At 37.7% G+C, this 12,995-nt stretch overlaps 1 protein-coding gene across 1 annotated transcript in view; it reads right to left on the reverse strand.

The window, feature by feature from the left end:
* Positions 1-306: 306 nt before the first annotated feature.
* Positions 307-12,995, reverse strand: part of ZBBX (zinc finger, B-box domain containing) — a 42,342-nt gene continuing 29,653 nt past the window's right edge. Inside the window, exons 8-10 of the mRNA XM_010835276.1 lie at positions 10,386-10,481; positions 7,658-7,698; positions 307-667 (exon numbers count right to left, since the gene is read on the reverse strand). Coding sequence (XP_010833578.1) covers positions 307-667; positions 7,658-7,698; positions 10,386-10,481 — 498 coding nt within the window. The remainder of the gene's footprint in view (positions 668-7,657; positions 7,699-10,385; positions 10,482-12,995) is intronic.

Genomic DNA, 12,995 nt, shown 5'->3' on the forward strand with positions numbered 1-12,995 from the left:
GAACTGAAAGAAGCAATTGTCATTTCCTAAGAAGATGGTGCAGAGAGTTTTGAAAAGAAAATCTAGACTTAGTTTTGGGGGCATGTTATGTTTGCTAAGCCTATTGGCTATACAAATGGAGAGGCACGCAACTGGAGATGTGTGCTGGGATTCAGAGGAGAAATCCTACTAGATGAGGACTTGAAAGAGGTCACATATGGATGACAGTATTTCAAGTCTAGGGATAGAGTGAGTAGAGATGGAAAGGGGGGAGGACCACGAGGTGCCCAGGACAAGGATAGTTACAGGCTAGGGGCACCAAGGGTATCAGAGAGGGGTTGAGGAGGTGGGGAGAGCAAGACAAGAGAACAGGAAGCGGTCCAGGTGGGCAGTGAAGGGAGCGCTCCTGGGATGAGAGCCCATGCTGATGGCAGGTCGGGGAGGAGGAGGCCTTAGCTGAGAACCAGCCGTCAGACCCGAGAGCAAGATGACTGCCACAGATACACCTGTGGCTCTCTGGTCAGGATGGAGGGTGAAAGCTTGTTTAGGCTGGGCTCCAGGGAGAGTAGCAGAGGTTCTGAGACAGGGCACACATTTTATCCTAAAGAGAAACAGTTCTAAGACAGGGGTGTCCAGAAATGCACTAGTCCAAGACACCCATGTCAGTAAAATATAAATGTGGATAGTTCTGTAAATCAATATGACATTATGTTTAATCTGAAAGTAATGAAAATATATTACATCTTTTCCCCTCCATATATCACCTTGATCTTTCCTTATTTTTTTCTTTTACTCCTTCAGGGAGATTTATCAAGGTGGTATAATGTTAATTTTAAAATACATTATTTTATGAAAATGAGCTTTGTCTATAACCTTAACACAGGACAACCCTAGTAGATATTAACTCTCACTAGTCCCTTACAATCTAGCAGAGTGCATGACCTCATACCCAGCACATCAGATCAGATCAGTCACTCAGTTGTGTCCGACTCTTTGCAACCCCATGAATCACAGCACGCCAGGCCTCCCTGTCCATCACCAACTCCCGGAGTTCACTGAAACTCACATCCATTGAGTCAGTGATGCAATCCAGCCATCTCATCCTCTGTCATCCCCTTCTCCTTCTGCCCCCAATCCCTCCCAGCATCAGAGTCTTTTCCAATGAGTCAACTCTTCGCATGAGGTGGTCAAAGTACTGGAGTTTGAGCTTTAGCATCATTCCTTCCAAAGAAATCCCAGGGCTGATCTCCTTCAGAATGGACTGGTTGGATCTCCTTGCAGTCCAAGGGACTCTCAAGAGTCTTCTCCTAAAAATAGGCTTTGCCATAGGGTCAATTCTGAATTTTCTATGAAACTTGAAATAAAAGATACCTAAATAAATGGCTTGAGCAAAGTTTTCATCTACTGTTAGGATCAAAAGAAAGAGAGAAAAGGGTCAACTTCAGGCCAGCTAAAAGGTAAAGAAACAAGGAAAGGAATTTCCATTTAGCAGACACCAGAAAGAAGAACAGAGTTTGAATAAAAGTCCCCATATAAATATATGTAGAAATATATGTAGGAGAAAAGTAAATTATTTGTAGGATGAAAGAAAACTGCAGCAGAGGGACTCACAACAGAATCATGTTTCAAATCCACTGCTCATCATATTTCTAAAAACAGATATGGAATTTGCATGAGTAGTACAAAAATGTCAGTGGTATAAAGAACTACTTAGTGCAAGCTAGATAGGAATCAAATCCTGAAAGTGTGACATTCATGTGACTGAAGTTTATTGCTTATTCTAGCACTCTTTCGGTATAACTTTAAGCAGAACTTAAAGAACCCTTAGATTTTCCTTTCCTCTAAAGGTCTAATGGAAACTATAGGTTTTATTAATCAAAGATTTATGTATTATTATTCCTCCTTGACACATAAAGACATAATAAAAAATAAGCAAGCACCTGGATACACGCCTCTGATTATAAATGCAATTTACTATTCAGTAGACAGTAAATGTCAAATAAAAGTAATCTGGACTCAATATTTAGTACTATAATAAAGTGTGAGAATAATGAAATAAAATACTAAATGCAGTTAAACTATTTAAAAATAAGACAATATAGCATATATACGTAATAGCACAAAAGATAATATATTTTCAAAAATTTTAAATCACTTGACACTTAAAAAAAAATAACAAAATGTGATCTCAGCCTTTCAAATTTTATTGCAACATTAAAAATTCTATTTAGAGAGCAATCTTAAAAGAGCCAGAATAGCAACAAGAAAACAACGTAGGAAAGTCACACCTGCAATCTGCTTTCTATTTGCAGTTTCAATGCCATATAATTATGCACTATATTAATTATCTTAGCAAGTACTATTGTTTTCAACTAATATTACGTGTACAATGCATCCAGATGACTTAGCTGCTTTCAGCAATTATGCATATTTGAGATACATGAAGAAAAAGTGATTTAATATGCAATACTTTGAAAAACAGATTTTTAGGCATACTACAGTCCATGGGGTCACAAGGAGTCAGACATGACCTAGCAACTAACACACTTAGGCATATCAGAATAAACTCACCAATAAATAACAATCAATAATTGTCCACTTGTTTTATTATACATAGTAATACTGTTACCTCACAACTGATGATTTTTATCTTATAAATACAAATGAACATAAAATAGAGTAAAAATTAAAAAATTATTGTAAAATTTATCAGACTCCATGAAAAAACTAAGACAATATAAGTAGTACTTGCAAATTATAAAGACTCCTCAAATAATCAGCATCATTGTGATTGGCTAAAGGTTCAGACATATGATTAGACTAATGATTTTTTAAAAACAACACACATTTATTATCTCATGGGTTCCATGGGTCAGAGTCTAAGTCCAGCTTAACTACATGCTCTGCTCAGGGTCTCAGAAGAGAGCAGTCAAGGTGTGGGCCAGGACACATTCCTTCCTGAGTCTAGGGTTCTCTTCTGAGCTTACAAGGTTGTTGGCAAAATTCAGTTCCTGAGGCTACAGAACTGAAGTTCCATTTTCTGGCTGGCTACTGTCAGCTCCTAGAGGCTGCTCATACTTTGTCACTGGGAGAGGCCTCTCCCAGACCCTCTCACTCCAGGGCAAGTTACTCTTCAAGGCCAACAAGATGATCTCTTTGACTTAGGAACGGCCTTAGTTTCCCTTTTAAGGGCTTTCGTCTGACCAAGTCAGGTCCATCCAAAATCAGCTCTCTTTTTATAACTCAACAACAACTTATCTGGAACCATAATTATGTTTGCAAAACCCCTCCACCTTTGTCACATTCTATTGGTAAGTCATGGGTTCTCAGATTAATGCTCTTTACCGCCCCCTCTAATTATTGAGATTAATTATTCTCTGTTTGGATATGGAGGAAGTCTGTATTTCTCTAAAATTTTACCTCACTGTATTTCCACAAAAGTCTTCCAAGATATATATTACTCTAATACTTTTGAAAATGTCCCTCAAACTATCCCTCTTTTGACTCATTAGCATTAACATACCTTGTTTCCTAGGTTCTAAATTTGGATGCTCTAACAATTAACATTGAATTTCTTTAAATACTATATCCTGACTAATAAAACTGAATGTATGGAGCACCTCCTATGAACAGAATACTTTCATATTTGTTGTCATTTAATCTGATCCTCCCAATATTTTTGTAAGTTCCTGAGCTTGCATATATGAGTTTTATCTTACAGATTCTTTTAGCCTAAATATTATAGAAACACCCTCATTTCCCTTTGAGATGGCTTTGGGCCATCACGGCATTAAACCCTTGCACTGCTTCTTTGTTCTCTGCTGCATCTGTTACTCTGTCACTTTATTCTGTAATATACTCTCTAAACCACTCATGTTCTTCCAGTTCTTCACTGGTGATAGCAGAAGTCTTACTCTCACTTTTCACACCCCTTTCAAATTTAGTCTCTTCCCTTTCTCTTGCTTTTCTTAGTATGGCATCTAAAAACATCATCATCACAGATACAACTTCACTGAGGTAGAGGGTATTAAAATGTACCCATATTTAAAACATGCCCTGTATTCTGAAACTGTCTTCACAAAATCCTTATCAACATTTCTCCAAGGAAGATATAAAATGGCCATGCTGCTGCTGCTGCTGCTGCTGTCACTTCAGTTGTGTCTGACTCTGTGCGACCCCATAGACGGCAGCCCACCAGACTTCCCTGTCCCTGGGATTCTCCAGGCAAGAACACTGGAGTGGGTTGCCATTTCCTTCTCCAATGCATGAAAGTGAAAAGTGAAAGTGAAGTTGCTTAGTTGTGTCCGACTCTTCGAGACCCCATGGACTGCAGCCTTCCAGGCTCCTCCGTCTATGGGGTTTTCCAGGCAAGAGTACTGGAGTAGGGTGCCATCGCACATGAAAAGATGTTCAACATAATTAGTAATTGGGGGAAATGCAAATGAAAACCACAGTGAGATACTACTTCATGCCCATTAGGCTACTAGAATCAAAAAGTCAGATATAAGTGTTGGCTAGGGCATAGAGAAATCAGAACCTCCATACTCTGTTGATAGGAGTATAAAATGGAGCAGTCACTCTCTGGCCATTCCTCAATTAAAGATTAGAGTTATCTTACAACCAAGAAATTCCATACTAGAGAGACAGCAATGAGAAATTAAAACATATCCCCATAAAAACCTGTGCATAAATATTCACAGCAGCATTATTCATAATGGCCAAAATGTGGAAATAGCTACATGTCCATCAAATGATGAATGGATAAACAAAATGTGGTATATCCATACAATGGAATGTTATTTGGCCATAAATAAGTGAAGCACTAATACATGCCACAACATAGATAGAACCTAAAGAGCAGCTAGTCATCAAAGACCACACATCCATGAATATACTAAAATCCATTGAATCACAAACTTCACATGGAGTTGTAGAGTATGTGAGTTACATCTTAAGAAAAACTTTTAAAAAAAATTCTTGTCAGAGATGTCTATATATGTGTCCTTTATTTATCTTTTGGGTATAGCATCATTCTGTTTTCTGAAATTTCAGTTAATCAAAGACTTAATTGACCATCCTTCCTGGAGTCTACCTGAGTAAATTAAACTTTCAGACTCACCAGGTTGTCATCAAACCACTCTTGGCAACAGTCTGCTCAGAAGGTTAAGGACAGGAACAACAGTTTGCCCAGGAGATGGCATCAGCTGTTATTTTTTGGTGGGAGTCTTGCAATAGCTCACACAGAAGTACCACTCAAAGAGGTGAGGGACAGACCTCCCATTCTGACGGTTCTGAAGCCCCACAGGGGCTTCGGTAACAGAGCTTCCCACACTGCACTGGGAGAGCTGTGGCTTACCCCAGGTATTAATAACTACAGCCCTCCTGTTAGAGGCAATCTGCCAACCCAGAGTCATTCTATGAATATATGGTCTAGAAACATAGTTGATATTAAGACTTTTATCTGTTTCCCGGGGGGTAGGGTGGGGGGAAGGGCTAGAAAGGTAACTAAAAGTCAAATCTCAGACACAAGAGGAAAGGCTTTTCTTAACCCTTCACCAACATAACTTACTAACGTACCATGTAATTAATTATGCAATTTTTGGTTTTCAAAATTCAGAGAAAAAGAAACTGTGCCACTTAAAATGTAGTCTTAAATTATTTCATGAGCTTGATTGTATCCGTTAGGATTTATTCATGTTTTCTTTCATTCATTCAAAAATGTGATTTTTACATGCCAGCTATGATGTTAAGCACTAAGAATATAATGATGAACAAGATAGAAATAGTTCCTCTCCTTAGAAGATCTGAAATTTAACAGAAGATATAGAGGAGAAAATGGTCAATAGGAAAACAGTTTAAAAAATCCTTTGACAGAAGTTCAAAATTATATGGAATTATTCATATTTAAGAAAGAAAAGAAAAACTGAGCTAATAGTTTTTTATATATATATTCTAAATATTTTATTTTTTTTCTTTTGTATAGTGCTAACTATAGTCGTAAATAACAAATGTATATATTGCTATATAATGTCAAGATATTGACATTACCTGGACTTTAATTTGAGGGAACATGTACTCCCCATCCTTCTATTTCTATTCTTGTCTGTGAGACTTTGGGAAGAAAAAGAGAGCATGCTCACCTCTGCCTATCCTGGTTTCTCCAAGGGCTGCCTGCCCTGAGAAAGATGTTTTCCAATCTAGATCTCCACTAAGGGCTTTTTCTGGGTGAATCCAGCGATGCCACCTTCCCTGGTGACACAGTGGTAAAGAATCCAGCTGCCAATAGAGACCTAGGTTCGATCCCTGGGTGGAGAAGATCCCCTGGAGGAGGAAATGGCAACCCACTCCAGTAATGTTGCCTGAAGAATCCCATGGACACAAGAGCCAGGTGGGCTACAGTCCATGGAGTCACAAAGAGTAGGACTTAGAGACTGAGCCTGCCCTGCCAAAGGGAAATGTCTAAAATATGAGGGCTGGGAGAAGGGACAAAAAGCTAAATTTCAGGAAGCATCAGTAAGCTGAATTTATCCGAACACCTGTGCTACAACCACTAATTCTGATTGTATCAACAATAGAACTGATATTTTGATTTATACGTTCTGACTCTAATACCTATTTCTCAAGTGGTTTACAATCTGGAAAGTGAAGGAGATGTGATATATTGCCCTTCAAAAATTTCAATACATTCTAAAATTGGCCAACAATCATCTATAATCTGACTCTACATTACATACTGTCACATTTCTGGTTCACCAAGAAACAAATTCTGAGATTTGCCTGCCTGACTTCTACTGGGGTGTGCTCTGAGAATAATACCTGTGGGCTGTGGGAGAGTGAAGATAGCAGAACTGGGCAAAGAGGAAAGCTGAATTTGATGCAATTGTCAGCCCCCAAAGAGGAGCTGTAATAGTCCATCTGAGTTGTCCTCAATTGAGGCAATGGGTTTCTGAGAATTTGTGCCCTAACCTAGACCAGATATTTGACCAGAGGATGGGCTGCCTCCAGAAATGGAGTGTAAACTTGGAGGTGGCGGTTCTCTTTGTGTGAAAGTCACTCAGTCGTGTCCAACTTTTGGAGACCCCAAGGACTATACAGTCTATGGAATTCTCCAGGCCAGAATACTGGAGTGGGTAGCCTTTCCCTTCTCCAGAGGATCTTCCCAATCCAGGGATCAAACCCAGGTCTCCCTCATCGAAGGTGGATTCTTTACAAGTTGAGCCACAAGAGAAGCTCAGCAGTTCTCTTTAGGCAAAGACAATTCCTGGGAAGAAACTCTGCTATGATCTACCTGTAGACAGCATTCCAGGAGGTTAGGGAAGTGAGTTTCTCAGTTCTAAAGAGGAGGATCTGGGTGTCACAACATAGCATCTACAGTATGTCTGCACATAGCATTTAAAATTGGTACCTTAAGATCATCAAGTAAGTAACCATGTTATTATCTAAATGACTAGCTATAGTCGAAAAATACTGTATTATTCTAAACATTAACAAATAATGATAGTGTGAATCTAAAAGCTGATACTGGTCATTGTCAAACAAAAGAAAACACTCTACCACTAAGTCAGAAAACATATAGTATTCTGATGACAACTGAGGTTCTTCCTGGTAATTATTCTCCTGTAAGTATGTTCAAACGAACAAATATTCCCACTTATAATCCATACTTATATAGGCATACCTTATCTTGTAGATAAAAAGGATGAACATAAATGCTTCATACTAGAAAACATGGAAATTCTACTTCAATTATCTCCTGTCTCATTACTAACCAACTCTCTTCCCAAGGTTTCTCCTCCAGTTAAGAAAATCTCCATTCCAATTTTTAAAATATACATACCAGAGTATAGTAATGATTTCCTCAATCCAGCCTCCCTTTGTGCATGTCATAGTTCAAAATGGAATGCCTTTCATCTGTTTTGCCCCCTATTTTCCTTTATTTCTAATTAACCTTGTTCTCTTCTGCTTGATCTTTTGTTGTTAAAAGGAAATACAAATTCCTGATATATTAAGACCTTATTTTTCACCAATGTGAGGCTTTCCCAGTGGAAAAAATCTTTAATTTCAACCTTTATTGTTGAAAATTTATTCTAAATATAGAAGTAGAATTTTCATCCTCAGTAACTCTATGCATTTACACATTATTTTGCAGATAATTAACTATTTCACATAGGTTTGGAGAAGGTAAAAAATAAATAAACTTGTGCTGAAATCACTTCTAAGTATAAATCAATCATAAATCAAAAGACAGACCCTTTGAAATTATTTTACTCAACATGGAAATGGTAATAGTTTGCCTTCGATATTTTTTAGGGATTTATCTCTTAAATGAAACAAGATAGGCCAGAACAAAATGGTCCCTACTGACTGTGAATTTTGTAAAGACTCACTGATCTGTAGGCTGGGGTTGAAATGGTTTACAACACTCAAAACAGGTCATTCTTAAATGCCAACATAGGTTAAATAATATAAAGTACAGCAGCCATTAGCCTAGAATGCTTGCTTTTCATATAGTATTGTTTAATATTCAGATATATTCTCAGATTAGGTATGAATTCAACAGTCAATGAAAAAAATCTCATTACTTCTTTTTGTTTCCACAATATGTATATTTTTAAATTAAGATACAGTTGATGTACGATAGCATGTGAATTACAGATGACCAAAAAGAGTCTCATGACTTTTACCAAAGATGGTAAAGAACTAAAAACACTATGGCTGATTAATATGACTAAACCACCAAGCAGAAAGAGATATATACTCACTGCTTAACAATGACCATCAGGTCAACATATAACAGCATCAAAAACATTACCTTAATGCACAGGGAAGAATGATGGAAATAAAAAATCAAAGAACTAAACAGTGTAGAGAAAAAGTAAGAAAATGACAGATAGTCAATGGGACAATTGATTAAAGGCAAGAAGGGCTTCCCAGGTGGCGCTAGTGGTAAAGAATCTGCCTGCCAATGCAGGAGACACAGAGACAAGATGGGGGTTTGATTCCTGGGTCAGGAAGATTCCCTGGAGGAGAAAAATGCAACCCAGTCCAGTATTCTTGCCTGAAAAATCCCATGAACAGACGAGCCTGGCAGGTTTCAGTCCATAGGGTCACAAAGAGTTGGACACGACTGGGGACTGAACTGAAGTGAACTGATACTTCGTACAGCTAGCACAGTGCCTAAATTTACTGACCGACAATTAGGAAAACATGCTGAATAAATCGCTGAATGGAAAATTCTAATGTGAATTCACAGTGGGGTGATTATGCTCCTTACCCTCACAGTGGACTGCCTTTAGTTAAATTCTATATGATTTATCTATTAACTATTACACTCACTTTTATGTACATTCATTTTAATTTCCTATAACTGTCCAGTGGTATGATACTTCCTGAGGCAGGGGAATAGACAGTGGCTTTTTGTTTTCCCTCCATCACTTCTGCCAGAAGGCTCTAAACTCAAAAGTAAGTAAGTAACTGACTTTGGTAAATACTGATAAAAGGAAGGTCAGTGTTATGCTTTGTGCCCGTTATGACTCAGGTCTTCAGCCTCTGTGAGAGCTACTGATATTTATATATGTTGAATGACATGTAATGATTGAAGTCTACCAGTGATGTTTCCAAATATAGACAATCATAAAATATACAGGATAATATTAAATCCCTTAACCCCAAGGTCCTGGGTTCTCACTTTTACCTCCAGGTCCTTAGGAGCAGGATCCTAGTAGTACTCATCTTATAGGGTCACTGCCTCGCACTGACTCTGTACAATAAGTGAAATCTGACAAACCAGTGCATCATCAAATGTATCTGGCATAAAATGTTAAGTCTATATTTAGCCATATTTATTGTTTAAGTATTAGAAACTTAAAACCATCTGACAGGGTTTGAGTTTAAGCATTAAAAAAAAAAGATTACACGAGGACAATAAACGCTGGTGATATGTAGGAGGAAAAGTAGAAACATGAGAAATAAGCTTATTTAAACAACAATGAAGGAAGACAAATAAAAGACTATTTTTTTAAATAAACATGAGAAGAAAGCAAGAGATTTCTATTTATAAACTAGATAGGAATAATACTTAAATCATATGTTCATTTGAAACCACAATAGAAAAAAATATTGTCTAAGTTTTAAATGTCAAGTTCACAGTTAGAATGCCTAATGTAAAAATTCTAATCAAGCTAAGTGTTTCAGGAGCTATATTAAAGAAGAGTTTAAACAGCAAAATAAAATCCAGATTACCATTGTCAAGTAATTTTAAGTTACATGTAAAGACTGTACATAATAGAATTTTAGAAATTAATGCAAATCATCCTAAATTCTAGATAATTAAACAGGTCTTAAATGTCTTCCTGGTGAAACATTTTATAAACACACTACAAGTAGAGCATTTTAAGATGTCATACCTGCAAAAGAGTTGTTCTATGGAGTTTTAGTGCCCCCTTCTGGTGGATTTTAGCAAAGCATCCTGAACAATAATCTTCTCCACATTCAAGGCATACCTTAAAAAATATTGAAAAATCATAGTCTCATAAAATATGACTTTGAAAAAACATATGTGTAAAGAACTCATTGCTATCATCTTTATTTCTCTAATTACACACCAAGAAATTGAAAATCCCAAGGAAATAGGACATTTGTGCCAGTTAAGATGTAACTGAGAAAAATTAACTTGAAAACTTTAACTATTCTCATGACAAAATAAATGTAACAGCTGCAAGTAGGCTTCAGTGCTAGTTGCATGTACATATGTGCAATTTTTAAAACCCAGCAACCTCAGATCAAATTTCTTAACCTGGTAAAAATTAAGTGTTATCTCTGAGTCAAAACTATTTCATTATGAGTTCTTTTATCTTTCTGTATGGATTTACATAACATAATTTGTTTCAAAGGATGCATATATAATTTGTCTCCAAAAATCCCCACAGACTTCTTTGAATGGCACTGCTTCACTGGTGATTCTCAAAATGTGATTTTTAAAAGCATACTTAGAAGATTCCTCAAAGGAAAAAAAAAAAAGTACAAGAAAAAACATGTCAGCAATGCTTATGCCTGATGAAATGTTTATGCACAAATGTGTATTTGTCTAGCAAATGCTATATGCTGTTAAAATGTAATTTTTTAAATTTGTGGACAAGTCGGAAAATGTGATATACTTCTACTTATGATGGTGCTGAGCAAGGGTGAAAGTGAAGAAAGAAAATGAAATTTTTACTGCAAGAGTAATTACTACTGTGTAGATGTACAGGCACCCCGACACCTCTTACAGTATGATAAAAAAAAAAACAGTGCAAATGGCTAATAGCCCTCATTTCCTTGAGTTTGGCCTAGGTTGGGAATAACTGATAGCACAAATGAGAAAGCACGAGACTTGGAGATAGTCAGGAAGCCTGTGTCAAGAAGCTCACATTCCCGTCAGCTTTCTTTCATTTCCTCCCCCTTTAGGATGCCCACCAATCTTCTCCCCTCCTTATTCTCTCATTGTATTAGGGTACAATAAGCATAAAGCAGCTGGAGCAGACTGGGGAGTGACAGGTCAGGGTCTTCTGCCTCGTTCGGTTCAGCGGTAGCCTGATGTGCAATTCAGCAATGATGCTTCTCAAACTGCACCATGTATATGAATCTCCTGGGAATTAGCTACAGTGCACACTCTGGTTTGGGAAGTCTGAATGGGATTGAGATCCTGCATTCTACCAAGCTCCCAGGTGATGTCCACCAGCTGTTGGATACAGACCACACAGTGAGTAAAAAGGGGTTAGAGTGTATGGATGAAAAAAAGTAGACTAAACTTAGAAGAAGGTGAGAGGTTAAATTAGGAGCTTGGTACTAACAGATACACACTGCCATATATAAAATAGATAGCCAACAAGGACCTACTGTATAGACAGAGAATTATACTCAGTATTTTTAATAACCTATAAAGGGAAAGAATCTGAAAATATATATATATATACACATATATGACTGGAAAAGGTCAGTTTTCATTCCAATCCCAAAGAAGGCAATGCCAAAGAATGCTCAAATTACCGCACAATTGCACTCATCTCACATGCTAGTAAAGTAATGCTCAAAATTCTCCAAGCCAGGCTTCAGCAATATGTGAACCGTGAACTTCCTGATGTTCAAACTGGTTTTAGAAAAGGCAGAGGAACCAGAGATCAAATTGCCAACATCCGCTGGATCATGGAAAAAGCAAGAGAGTTCCAGAAAAGCATCTATTTCTGCTTTATTGACTACGCCAAAGCATTTGACTGTGTGGATCACAATAAACTGTGGAAAATTCTGAGAGATGGAAATACCAGACCACCTGATCTGCCTCTTGGGAGATTTGTATGCAGGTCAGGAAGCAACAGTTAGAACTGGACATGGAACAACAGACTGGTTCCAAATAGGAAAAGGAGTATGTCAAGGCTGTATATTGTCACCCTGTTTATTTAACTTATATGCAGAGTACATCATGAGAAATGCTGGGCTGGAAGAAACACAAGCTGGAATCAAGATTGCAGGGAGAAATATCAATAACCTCAGATATGCAGATGACACCACCCTTATGGCAGAAAGTGAAGAGGAACTCAAAAGCCTCTTGATGAAAGTGAAAGTGGAGAGTGAAAAAGTTGGCTTAAAGCTCAACATTCGGAAAACGACAATCATGGCATCCGGTCCCATCACTTCATGGCAAATAGATGGGGAAACAGTGGAAACAGTGTCAGACTTTATTCTTTTTGGGCTCCAAAATCACTACAGATGGATACTGCAGCCATGACATTAAAAGACGCTTACTCCTTGGAAGGAAAGTTATGACCAACCTAGATAGCATATTCAAAAGCAGAGACACTACTTTGCCAACAAAGGTTCGTCTAGTCAAGGCTATGGTTTTTCCTGTGGTCATGTATGGATGTGATAGTTGGACTGTGAAGAAGGCTGAGCGCTGAAGAATTGATGCTTTTGAACTGTGGTGTTGGAGAAGACTCTTGAGAGTCCCTTGGACTGCAAGGAGATCCAACCAGTCCATTCTG

This window comes from Bison bison, unplaced genomic scaffold (genome assembly GCF_000754665.1).
Source record: "Bison bison bison isolate TAMUID 2011002044 unplaced genomic scaffold, Bison_UMD1.0 scf7180017864040, whole genome shotgun sequence".
Classification (NCBI taxonomy): Eukaryota; Metazoa; Chordata; class Mammalia; order Artiodactyla; family Bovidae; genus Bison; species Bison bison.